At 41.5% G+C, this 13769-nt stretch overlaps 1 protein-coding gene across 2 annotated transcripts; it reads right to left on the bottom strand.

Moving 5' to 3' along the window:
• Positions 1-101: 101 nt before the first annotated feature.
• Positions 102-13762, bottom strand: LOC121696217 (protein lin-28 homolog A-like). 2 transcript variants are annotated; one of them, XM_042077572.1, is made up of 4 exons: positions 13578-13762; positions 11902-12077; positions 7899-8077; positions 102-4144 (listed from the first exon to the last, which is right to left on the bottom strand). In XM_042077572.1, the coding sequence occupies exons 1-4, from the start codon at positions 13585-13587 to the stop codon at positions 3913-3915; spliced, it is 597 nt and encodes a 198-aa protein (XP_041933506.1). In that variant the 5' UTR covers positions 13588-13762; the 3' UTR covers positions 102-3912. The 2 variants fall into 2 exon arrangements, with proteins under 2 accessions (XP_041933506.1, XP_041933504.1); XM_042077570.1 differs by lacking the exon at positions 13578-13762 and adding an exon at positions 12200-12311.
• Positions 13763-13769: the final 7 nt, after the last annotated feature.

Genomic DNA, 13769 nt, shown 5'->3' with positions numbered 1-13769 from the left:
AACAAAACAAAAATCCACCTGCTGCATTCCATACTCAAGTGTCATATGAAGCAATGAAAATAGACACACTATGCATTCTCTTGTTGTAATAGAAAGATATTTATTATCAATAAATCAAGGAGTGAATGTCAACACTGAAACACATTCTTGGTCACAACATTCTTGTTTGAAATGCATGCTGTCACAATGATTTGGAAATGGAAAGGCTGACGTGAACCAACCAGTTACTCTCTTGACTCTTGGATAATTGCAGAACACCCTTGAGCATGAGTTATATAACAAAACCACTGGTTATAACAGTCATTGTGGTTACATTCTTTGGTCACTTAATTATAAAATACGTTTTTCACGGTCTCCATCGGACACCATGAGGAATGCAAAACCCAAGCGGAAAATCAGACAAGATAATAAACAGCAACAGTAATCAGAAATATGCTCTGTGCAAACACGTTGTTGTTCATGTTTGTGCTTCTGCTGCAACCCTGAGCTTTATTTGTGACAAACACACTATGACCATAAATGACAGAACTGAGCAAATGACAACATAGAGTTGATGATCAAACTAAAACATGGATTATACTGTGATTAACACGGTTTTATTGATCCTTGTTGTTACATAACCTTTTCTTGAATCTGCTGACAAGTTTGATTTTAGGGACACTGCTCTACAAGGCATTTTGCTTAGGCTATTTGAGGTTAATGACAGTTACTCCTTACTGAGAAAAGGTAGACCTTAGGCTCTCCAACAGAAAGCTTTCTGAAAAGCCTGCCAGGACACCATCATAACAACACAGATAAGAATTGTTTGGGAGTTTCCCCATGTCTGCTAAATGTAGATAATGATTTTCTTTTTTCTTTTTTTGTCAAACAAACTGGCTATTACAGGAAACTTAACACTGTAACTAAAATCACTGTCACCTTAACTCCAGTCAGGAGAGTCCTAATTTAACAAACATAGCATGAGACATTCTAGTCTTTTAGAACATAAGCCTGCTGTGTATCAACAATCCACATACCATCACTTCTTTCCAGTACCCATTTATATCTTAGTGTACGCATCAGTATTCTCCATCAAAACAGACATTAGTCCCTGTCTGTTCTCAGACATACTTTTGGATCAGAATTTAATTAGGCCTTTGTGCAACATTCTACACAACTCTGGAGGAATGTCGCCACAGAATACCCTGATAAAATACTAGTCCTGCAAATTGATAGAGCTTCAAACAGTAATTGCAAGGCAATCTGTGATTGGCTGACTACTACCAATTTGCCTGGAACAGCCACCAATGATAGACATTTCTTCCAATTCCTCAAAATCCAATTCAAATTATAACATTTCAAATTTGCTTCCTGCTCAACACCAGTTATGCAGTCAGACTTCTCTAAAACCAAAAACCAATATCCCATGCATGCATGCACGCACACACACACACACACACACACACACACACACACACACACACACACACTAAAAACAGCCACAAAAAAACAACAAACAACAAAAAGAAACACAAACAAACTCAACCAAAAACTATGGCACTCACTCTTCAAAAGGCATGACCAAAATGCATAGCCATTTCCACATACATGTACACATCCTGAGGTAGACTTGTATAGATTCATCACAAGGCATTTCTGTCTCGTTATTAAGATCAAAACACAATGAAATAAAAAAAAATATGAAAGAAAGACCACATCCCATAAACTACATAGATAAAGACAACATGGTTGGAAAAAACAGCAGTTGTGATGGTTCCAGGGGCGAACATTACAGCATTATAGAATATCTCTGTACCAAGGGCACTTCCATGACAACTCCCTCACAGCTACAGGTTATGTTAGTTCAATGATTAGGTCTCTCACAAGTCTTGAGAGAGAGGCCACAACCCCATATCTCTGTCAAGAACATTCTCCTTAACCACTGGGACAAGGTTACTCTACTTCTAAAACATCAACTACCATGCAAAGGAAACATTGTTATATTATCATAAATGAAGGTTGCTTCTGTACAATAACAATATACAAGACTGAAGCAGGACTGATATTCTATCTATACTACACACCATGAAATGGAAAAGAGAGATCCTCAATTTCAATTAGGGAATATTTATGATCTTTCAAATCTAAAACAAAAGACTCAACTTTAATCCGTCACTATAGAATAAACATGGGACCTGTGGGTTGTGATAGTAACAGTAGTGCATTGATCGACAGGCTTGCTTCAGGCATATTACACACAGTTTCCCAGCAAACCAGCGCATTTTTACACTGTGCATGCAGACCTGTATTTCAAAATAAACTAATTTTGAAAATAATAAAAATAAAGTGATTAAATAATTCCCTGAGCAAAAACTGAGGATTTGTGGGAAAGTAAAATTCTGGCTGTGATAACAGCCCAGTCTAACAGTTAAAGTACAAAACAAATAATAACAAAACAATAACATAAATCAATAGAATGTATAACGCATGATTAGTGCAGTGAATTGCTCCATACATTTTTTGGCATAGCTCAAAACGAAGGATTTTCAATTCCCTATAGCTTGAGGTGCCAGAAAACAAAGCAAAATCACACTGTTAAAATAAGATTATCAAACATCACAGTCAAGGAAGTAAACAAAACCTCCAGGCTTGAAAAAGAAACCAAAATAAAGACAAAATCTTCATGATTTCTAATAAGATAAGCATGTGTGGTTACAAATAAATAAATCATGGTTTTAAATGATAATATTTATATACATTAATGTCAGGTTCGATCTCTACTTCTACAGAAGCTGGGAGACATCCTATCAGAGCTCCCATGATGCACTCTGATTCCCTCACAATTTGTACGTTCCACCATAAGGGGTGCTGAGAAGTCATAAACCCAACCTGTGGAAGAGAACTCTAGCGAACACACTAGCTTTCTAGATATTTTTTCAAGTACAACAAACAAAAGAATCTAGTAAAAGAGTTCCCTTGAGGAATTTTACGGTACTTCCCCAACATGTTTACATAAAAACTACAGGGAACCGCCATTTCTTTACAATCAAGCCTTTTTCAACACTGACAGACAGCTTATATACAAGCCGTACACTGAGGTATAATACCTGCCATACTTGCGTTTAACAACTGTGCAACCTGAAGAAAGACTTGAATTACATTATGGTAAGTTATCAACCATGTAAAAGGCAGGAGGAGGCTACACACTGAGCTCTCACAGCACAGAGGTGCAGCACTCAACGTTACACTACAGTCTTTAACATTCACTTGGCCATAGAAATCAAGGTGATTGATTGCAGGAAAGAGCCGTGTCTCCTAGGATGGAGGACAAAACAGCCATCTTTCTTTCAGTCCCCTTAACATTCATAGCAGTCAAGACACACTATGTTCAAAAATAAAGGCTTGTTTCTCTATTCTTTGGCAAATATTGTTCTTAAATAAGGAGGTAAAAGGGTTGAGAAATCAAGGAGTACACGTCATTAACTTCATATATGTCCAACAAGACAAGCCCTAAACGTTACAGAGAAAAAGTGATATGGCGTGGTCATGATGTACATCCTTGATTATTGCCGTTTGTAAACTCGCTGGATTTCTGATTGTTACCGTACAAATCTAAGACACTTAGCTAAGGCAGGAAAACAAAAATAGAGGTGGAAAATGTCAAACTGAAAAACGTTCGTCACTGAAAAGCTGTCAACAAATTCACTATTCAATATCATTATGATTTTCCGGAAGCCACTGACATATAGTGGTCTCCAGCTTCTAACCAACTTGACATTCTAAACTAACACTATCATACTGTGAAGAACTCAGTTGTTATCTGCGCTCAAGTAAACAAAAACAACACAAAAAAGTAGAACCTGAGGTAGTTCTCGAAGCAGCATTCCAGTGAAGCGTTTTGATTGGCTCATGTCTCCCTGACTATCCGGTTCCTTAGTCGGAGCTCTCCGGAGGAAGCGGAGCGGGAGCCGGACGCATCAGCTCCTCTTCCTCTCCGCCTGCCGCCGAGGACGACCGTTCCTGAGATCCGGGCGAGGACTGCTGTGCTTTGATCGGACAGCTGGCAACCATATGGGCTATGCTCTGGCAGAAATGGCACTTCTTGGGCTGAGGGGGGAGCTGGCATTCTTTGGCATGGTGGTTAGGGCCTCCACAGTTGTAGCATCTGAAACAGCATGGAAGATGTAGCGAATAAAAGATCACAATCACAAAAATCACAACTACTGATATTATGTCGGGCCTTAGATGTGGTCTACCAAAATTATCAAATGAACAATTTACCAAAAACATATGACTACTTATGAAACATCATGAAAGTATATTGTGTACCTTAGATATTCCCTAAATTGATATATCCCCACAATATTTAATTTTATTGAATATTTATGTTGTACAAAGGGGCATCGATTTTGACTGCTGAAGATACCAGCTGTGCCCACCAGAGGGCAGTATAGTACAACTCTGCACCAGATGAACATGCGGTACTCACAGAGGTTTTTGGGAAATTTGGCTAATGTTTGTGGGCATGGGTTTTGCATTAAGCACAATGAAAATGTGCCATTGTGCTGGTTATTACAGCTATGCATGGTTTGGAATAAATATGTCCATTTATAGCCATTATAGTCTTTCCATTAAGGAAAAGAAAGGAAAGAAGGAGATTAAAAAACATTTCCTCCAGTCCCACTAGAGCATTTTAACATGCGTTAAACCACAACAACAAGAAAACAACAAACGCCTCTTTACAGTGGACACAGAGCTACAGCAACACTGGCAACTGTGCAGAGTTCAGCAGCACTAAACTGCACTGGCTCAGGATACAAAGATCCATCTCTGGACCTGTGCCTGCTCTGCTCCCCTGCCCCCATCCTTCTGCATTCAAGAAGGTGCTGGTGCTGGTGGTGTGTGTGTGGCGGTGGTGGAGGGGCATTATTGATCAGGTTGTGCGTGGACAGGCTATCTGAGTATGGTTGTGGTGTGTGTGTGTGTGTGGGGGGGGGGGGGGGGTCTTTGGTTCTTTGTTTCAATGCTGCAGCATGACCTATGCCCTCTGACTCCAACTCACGCTTCCCCAACCACCCCTCCACAACCCTGCTCACTCTCACCACACCCCACTGTTGCCATGGCAGCGGTGACCTTTGACCCCTCTCCAGCACCTACATCTGTTATTAATTAAATGGACACAATTTTTCCCTCCTGCTGTGCCTTTACTTGTGACAATATGTCAGTGATACACCACAGGGGTGGTAGGAATAAAATACTCACAGAAATATAAACATACACTTTTCATATCATTGCCCTCCCATTATCTCATCAACTCCTACATGACTTCCTCTGTAACATCACTGCATTCAGTTCACTTGCATTCTTCAACCTAGTAGATCCATTTTCTCAGAAACAAGCTGGCCAATATCCTAGAGGAGACAAACAACTAGCCACCAAGCTGCACCATCTACCTCGCAAGTAATGCAGTCAATGGGAACAAGCATTTAAAGAACAGCCATGATTCGCACTTGCGCAATCTGGTGAAGCAGCTCTCAACAGGATGGCTGAAAACAAACTAACAATGTACCCATGGTCCCTCAGAGCCTTTGGCAGCCCGGCCTGCACAAATGATTAAAAAAGGGAAAAGGATTGTGGGAAGGCTCTGACCATCAATAACTAGCAACTGGAGAGAGAGAGCAATGGACGGATGGGGGTGGGGTGGTGGTGAGAGAGAGAGAGGGTGAGAGAGAGAGAGAGAGAGAGAGAGAGGAGAGGGGGAGAGAGAGAGAGAGAGAGAGAGAGAGAGAGAGAGAGAGAGAGAGAGAGGAGAGGGGGAGAGAGAGGAGAGAGAGAGAGAGAGAGAGAGAGAGGAGAGGGGGAGAGAGAGGAGAGAGAGAGAGAGAGAGAGAGAGAGAGAGACAGAGAGAGAGAGAGAGAGAGAGAGAGAGAGAGAGAGAGAGAGAGAGAAGGAGAGCGAGAGAGAGAGAGAGAGATGGCTTGATGCGGTTAAACTCTTGGGCCTTGAGATTTTAAACAACCTATTGATCCAGGTCAAGTCATCGCCTGTAAGCAGCAGGAGCAGCACTACCAAGCCAGAGGGGAGAGGAGAGGATGAAGGGGGAAAGAGCTCCGGCTTTTGTTTTGCATTACCTGACAAAGCATTTCCCTTTTTGATGAGTAACTGCTTCAACTCATCCACGATAGGAAAAGATTTTTGTATGGTGCATCATGCATAAGTTTTCACATGCATGTGGTTCATGCTCCTCCTGTTTAAAGGCCAGCTAGATCTCCCTGTATTGTGGGAACCATCTTTGGCATCACTATTGCGTATTGAAGAATACATGGCTTCTAATGTGGATGGGAGTACCATGGCAACAATGTTCGTTGCTCCAGCCATCCTGCAGTCTTCCTGAGGTCCGCATTATGCTAGATTAGCTCAGCTAGGACACACATCGACTCGACTGTCCGTGGGTAAAGGGCAATGACCCTACAGTGTAGCACACCCTCCTTCCATCGTATGTTGTGAGAATTCTTCCATTTGATATGAATTTCAGCTATATTGCCATATCGTGATATATAGTTGCATTATTATGTTTTTGCATTTGTACAAGCTAAAACAGCCCTGCCACTTATCAACTGGGAGTACAAATCTACATTCAATGAAAAAGGTCAATTAAGTCAATAAATTGCCATTGGCAGGTCACTGAAAAAGGCTTACATTTGTATTACAATTTAGGCCTTGTTTGTCAAGTACGTTTCAAAATGTACCAAGAAACTTTCAATGTGGTTACGTTTTATTAACTATTTTTTTCCTACGAATTTACAATAGAAAAAAATGTGCAATATTGTGACATGTATTTTTATTGTGATACGAGATTACTTATATTGTGATAACAGATATTGGTCATATCTCACAGCCCTACTTCAACTTAATTTCCAAGAATGCAATATAATTTATCCCTCCCCAAATTTTTTTCAAGCATTGAAAGACAAAATACCCCCTCTCCTCCACAAACACACACTAGTAAAATGCTCTAGATACCCCCTCTCCTCCCCAAACACACACTAGTAAAATGCTCTAGATACCCCCTCTCCTCCCCAAACACACACTAGTAAAATGCTCTAGATACTCCCTCTCCTCCCCAAACACACACTAGTAAAATGCTCTAGATTCCACAGTGCCCCATGACTGCCTCAAGGTCTTTGTGAAACACTTTGGGTCAAAACATTGCCGTTTTTAAAACACACCATAGCATGCCAGCAGCACAACAGTGCAGAGCCCCCGAAGGGACATGCTGGGAATGTATTCTTATTGGAGGTGGGAATTTATTTTTTGAGTTCCTACTGTGTTTCCTTGCAATAGTTTTGCATTCTCTCGCAGTAGGTCAAAAGTATTGCGAGGGAATACAAAACTTAAGCAAGGAAACACAAAAATGATTGCGAGGGAACGCAAAAGAACCTCTAAAATTCGATTCCCACCATGTCCCTTCAGAAGCTCCGTACAATAGCACTCATACTGGTCTGTTGCCCTGATTCCACTCGCTTGCCGACACGCACATCTGCAGACACCACAACCTAGTTGTTGTTCTCATTACACTTTCTATTCCACTTGTCTATGCACAGCTAGCATCCTTACAACATACCGGCCACTCAGACTTACCACTACTTCACCAACATTGGAAGGAATGTGAGTGGCCAAGTCCAGACGGTCACCAAAAAAAAAAAGGGAGAATGTCTGCAAAGAGCGAGTCGTACACCCTCTGAAGGCTACATTTATGTAACTCTGTCCTCTGTAACAGACCATCGCGGGTGTGCATAGTATAACATCACCCTTACTCTCCTTTACTTCCGGTGAGGACATTTTAGGTATAGTATAAACAAAACGGCAAATTCTTTTCCACTTGGTCCCTTCCCACAGACTGTGAAAGCAGACTCACTTATCTCCTTTTGAGCGGCGCTTCTGGGCACCCTTGGGCCTCTTCTCACTGCCCACGCAGGGAGCTCCCTCTGGGCCAGTCACCCGGAGCGACTCCAGGCCCTTGGATGACTTTTTGAAGGTGAACTCCACGGTCTCTCCCTCTCTCAGACTGCGGAAGCCCTCCATGTGCAGTTTGCTCTGTCAAGGCAAGGGGGGGGGATTAAGGGGAAGAGGGAGGGGGGAGGGTAGGTAGAGGCAGAGAAAAGGAGAGACACATTAAGGAAGCAAGAACCAAAAATGGACTGCCATCATAGGATAGGACAAAAGTGCAGATGTTCATTGTTTTGATATCTATGGTTATGGTGAGGTTTATTGTGAGGAAATTTAAGATATTACAAAGATATGGATTCCCAAATAAGACTGACACAAAAGGAAAATAACGTCATTAAACAAAAAGTGTCAAAGTAAACAAAGCGTCTTCTCTTTTGTCTTGTTTTTGAGAATAGAATGAACCAGTTTCACAAATGAAGCAGCAACATGACAAAAAAAATGGTGTATCAATATCTAGCTTTTGTTTACCACAGAAATGGTGTGCATGCCTGCATCAAGCCATCTGAGCATTTCAATATGTCAATGGCAACACCCAAGCTTCCCCACTTCCTTTGTGAGAAACCCCATAGAAAATCGTACTCAATTGACAACCTGGTTAAAACATCAATGCTCAGTTGTACCAGCCCCTTCCCCCTCACCCTCTTTCCCCCCTTGTGTGTGTGTGTGTGTGTGTGTGTGTGTGAACCTGGTCTAACTGCATACACCCCTCCCCCAGTGATCAGAACCCCTCCAAATGGAAAGCAAACCTCTGCTTGCTCTCGTCCTCTGGTGAAACCATCACCCCTGGACCCTCTCACCAAAAGAGCCCATGTGTGGTCAAACTCCAACCTGACCCACACACAGGGCACTGGGAGCGTTGGGGCAAGGTAGACAAGCGACAACAGGGTGGGAGGAGTTGCATTCTTGGGATGGTTGCTCAACAGGCACGTGTGGGAAAGGGTCAGGCAAGGGAAAATAAAATAAAGCTTAAAGCCGTAAGATAACATGCAAGCACCACCAGCCTTTGAACTGGCAATGCTGATATGATCAGGCCCTGCCGAAAACATGCTTCAATTTACTCTGGGCCAATAAATACTCCAGATAGATAGCCAGGTTATGCTAGCAGTAAGGAGAGGGAGGGAGGGGGGGAGAGAGAGAGAGAGAGAGAGAGAGAGAGAGGGAGAGAGAGAAAGAAAAACGAAAGGGGATTGGAGCGGTTGGGAAATCTGACTGAAAAAGCAGCACCAACATTCAAGAGCTGTTTAAACGATGTGGTCATGAGGACGAAAGCAGCAAGAAGCAGCACAAGAAGAGAATGTATGTGTGTGTGTGTATGTGTATAGTGTGTGTGTGTGTATAGTGTGTGTGTGTAGTGTGTGTATAGTGTGTGTATAGTGTGTGTGTGTGTATAGTGTGTGTGTGTGTGTGTATAGTGTGTGTATAGTGTGTGTGTGTATAGTGTGTGTGTGTGTGTGTGTATAGTGTGTGTGTGTGTGTATAGTGTGTGTGTGTATAGTGTGTGTGTGTATAGTGTGTGTGTGTGTGTGTCTGTATAGTGTGTGTGTGTGTGTGTGTGTGTGTGTATAGTGTGTGTGTGTGTGTGTCTGTATAGTGTGTGTGTGTGTGTGTGTATAGTGTGTGTGTGTGTGTGTCTGTATAGTGTGTGTGTGTGTGTGTCTGTATAGTGTGTGTGTGTGTGTGTGTGTGTGTGTGTGTGTGTGTGTGTGTGTGTGTGTGCTCAAGAGTGGGGTTATGGTTTGGCGCATGCCGTCGGGCTTATCCCAGACGCTCCTGATGGCACCGCGGCGTGCGGGAGGAGGCTGGGTGGGCCCTTGAAGTAAGTTTGGTGGGAAAGGAATTCAGAGTCCTGATTGCTTGACAACCTCGCATTCCTCCCCACCCCCGTCAGGGCTTCCCGGAACTATGCGCTGACCTCTACTACCTCAACAACGACCCCCGCCCCCCCCCCCCCACACCCCCTCTTTACTACTGGCTCCTCCTGAAGATTTTTATGAATGAGTTTGGTGCTCTCTCTCTCTCTCTCTCTCTCTCTCTCTCTCTCCCCAATGCTTTCTGGAGATTTGTCTTGGTTCTGTTGTAAGTTATTCCTCCAAATAGGACACTAAAAATACTCTCCCAAAATCTTCAGCACTTTTTCTCTCTTTCAATCACTTCAATAAATGTCAATACTTTGCAACCTGTATACACTGCTCCCATGACCCTTGATATCAAGTTATTGTTTCCTGCAAAATTTACTTTCAAATACTCTGTGTTATGAGGTATGCACCTACAACCCAAATATTACAGAACCTTCTCTCTCTCTCTCTCTCTACCACATCACAGCCGGCAGGATTTCCTTCTTTTAGACTGACAATGGCCACCATTGTCCAGCCAAACCCTACAGGTCCTCTACCAGCAACTAGTTCCGAGTGTGATTGATTCACGCAAACAGAGTTGGCAAGCTTGTGAAGGGAGGTCTTGCTTTAAGTCTCAAGAAACTAGTCACTCAGGCTTTATTAATGCATCCTGCGAGGACACTCTGAAACATCTCCCTGACCTTCTCATCTAAACAAACAACCGAGTGGTAGTTATCAGTGATACTCCTTAAACAGAACCAGGTTTAGAGGATGAATGACTCCTTCTGATGGCATGGATGGACTGGGCACTTGAAAGCACAATGTTATTCTGATCTCATTCAAAAAGACAGACCAGAATAATATCTCGAACAAACTTGAGTTAGATAAAATGATAAAGAGAAGGCAAAGCAGAGGGATATTTGACCATTGACTGTATGTATGTATGTATGTCTATATATATATATATATATATATATATATATATATATATATATATATATATATATATATATATATATATATATAAGATATATATAGTCCAATACATTGATAATATATATCTATATATAAAATCAATGTATTGGACTATTTATCTGCTTTGATCTATGAGACAAGCCTGATCACACCACTTAGACCACCTCACTTAGCGGAAAACAGCTCAATTTCAGAGATGGAAAATAAAGGTCAGTGCTTGCTTCACTGCTGGTCAACCCTTCTGGTATTCAATGTGTTTCTTTTATGAGACTGTTGCCATTTTTTGGGCAAATGAACATGACTTGTTTTCCCATATTTATTAAGGCTACACATATAGTTATAGATTTTTATATGAAAGTACCCACACCAGGACCATTGCCCGGACACAACTTCAACAAATCTCTAAAACTATACAGTTTTTCCACAAGCACTGGGCCTACTCCTGGCTAAATGACTGGGTATTTGTACGAATCCACCATGATTAGGACAAGTACATAGTCACCACAATATGTGAGGAGAGTTAATGGTCATAAAACAATTTTGGTGCCAGGTAAAATAAGTTCACTTTGAGGCCTGAGTGACAATACAGAAAAAAACAGAGGTCTTGCGCAATCATGAACAGTCCAGTTCAAAATACATTTACTTCCACTTACACACACACAACCACACACACGCGCGCGTACACAGTAAGATAAGATTACGGGGAACTAAATCGATGTGTCAGAATATAATGTGTCAGAATACCTGTATTTCATAGTTTAAATCACCAAATGACTAACTCTGCGCGTTTCGTTGGGTATAACTCCACTAAGGCACTACGGATAGATACGATTGCAATTGGTCCTTTATTTGAGATATCTGATCAATACCAAGCATTAAGGGGCGGGGCGAATTTAACCTCTTTTTACTGCGTTTCGAAGAAGTCTGTTATGTTCCCCAAAACACGAGTAATAGTCTTAAATTTAACTGCAAATCAAAAGGAACTGTCTTGTGTGTTAGCCAATAGCTTAATATCCTCACGTGAACTCCATGCTGGGCCTAGAAAACAATAAACAATGTCATGCGCCATACTATGGTGGTGCGTCAATGTATCGAACTTACCTGATGAACAAACACATCGACGGCGGTTTCGAGAGGGACACCGTCCCTGTTGGTCATGGATAGGAACCCGAACCCCATCCGTACGTTAAACCATTTGCACACTCCGCTACCGTGAAAAGAACCAGAATCCTCCTCGGAGCTCGGTGCCTCCCCTTCTTCGGTCTTTGCGCAGCCCCCTTCGGATGAAACAAAAATACCACAACCATGTGAGAAATTCTCTCAATCCAACAAGAAGAATCGTCCAGATTAAGTAAACCCAACTGTTCACTCATTCGTTCGAGCAAGGGTGGTATCTTACGTGAATGTTCTTCGGCATCATCACCGTTGGGGTTCGACATGGATTGGTTTATCAACGTGTTGCATAAAGAGGTAACTGAAGCTTCGCGCGAAATGCAGGCATGGCACCCCTGGACTGACTCGTGGACAGTTCCACCGTGACACATGCTTTTCGTTCAAACGGGGTTTTATTTGGTTAAATATTTCGAAATGACTTGCAACATCCATAATGTTGCCTTCTTTGCATTACACTGAAACGAATAAACGTAGGCCATCTTAAAATAAAATGATTAATTATTGTTATATGATAATAATAATAATAATAATAATAATAATGCCCAATTAATAACCAAAATAAATAACAAAAATAATCAAAATATCCTTTAGTAAAACGACAACTCAAATCAATAAATCTATAATCTGTGCATGTCAATGCCATCAATCAACGAAGTATTCTCTAGGGAACAATCCAATCATTCATATTTAAAGCAGAACTGCAGATATGTGGTTTGATAACATGACAAACCACAAAAAAAGTTATCATGAAATAACTGAGAAGTTAATTCTCAGCGGGGCAGCATTAAATTAAAATAAAATAAAACAGGTTGATCAACCTAAGAAATAAATGTACCAAAACATTTGACGCAGCCATATTACAACAATGCATTTCTAAAGACATTGGTTATAAAGACATCAACAATAATAAACTTCTATAAACTATATAAAAGTACATGTTTCTGTCTACTAATGTTTGACAGGCTACCACCAGTAACTTAGTTTATCGATTAACATAGGCGACTTTTCATAATATGCTAGGTATTATTGAACGTGCTAAATGTATACAATTGTGCGCGTTTCGATATAGAAAACAAAACACATAGCCAAAAACATAAATACATCAAGAGCCAAAGACACGCTTACATCAATTAAATAACTAAAATAAAGTTACATTTAATTATTACTACCCCACCACAACCAATAACGTTAGGAGAGATTTGAGACCAAATGTTGTGCAACACCTCACCTGTATAAAGCTGATGGCAAACTGAGCCCATATCACCCTTTTAGCCCGAGTAAATTATAATCCTAAATATCCGTGTCCACGCTTCCCACGCATGCCCCTCTCTCCTCAAGAGCCTTTCAAAATCCCCCCCAGAAAGAAAAGAGGCTATAATGAAGACACGACAGCCAGTGGAAACGAGCAAACAAAAGGATCTGGAGACAGTTTGGCCCCACCAATACAAAGTAAAAAGGAGAGCTGGGAAGGTTTTTTTGTAAAGGACCCCCCAAATCTGGGAGACAATGCAAGGAAACCCAACCCACTCTTTTCTGTTTCTTGCCCCCTCAAAAAAGGCACCTTTAAACCTACCAATACAACTGCAAGTAGATTGTGTCATTACCTTCTGCCATGGCCAGTGGTATCCAGGGTCTCTAGCACGCCAGTTGAATCAAACAAACAAAAACATAGATATCCAAATTATTGTCCTTTTTTCTGTAAATCCTCCCTGCGAGATATCGGTCACCTCTCAAGCACAAAGCACCAATAGCTCTCTTCACCCTATCTATTTCACATACCACCCCCACCTTTTTCG

The sequence above is a fragment of the Alosa sapidissima genome, chromosome 21 (genome assembly GCF_018492685.1).
Source record: "Alosa sapidissima isolate fAloSap1 chromosome 21, fAloSap1.pri, whole genome shotgun sequence".
NCBI lineage: Eukaryota > Metazoa > Chordata > Actinopteri > Clupeiformes > Clupeidae > Alosa > Alosa sapidissima.
The sequence above is the reverse complement of the archived record's forward strand: the minus strand, read 5'-3'. Positions and strand labels throughout refer to the sequence as shown.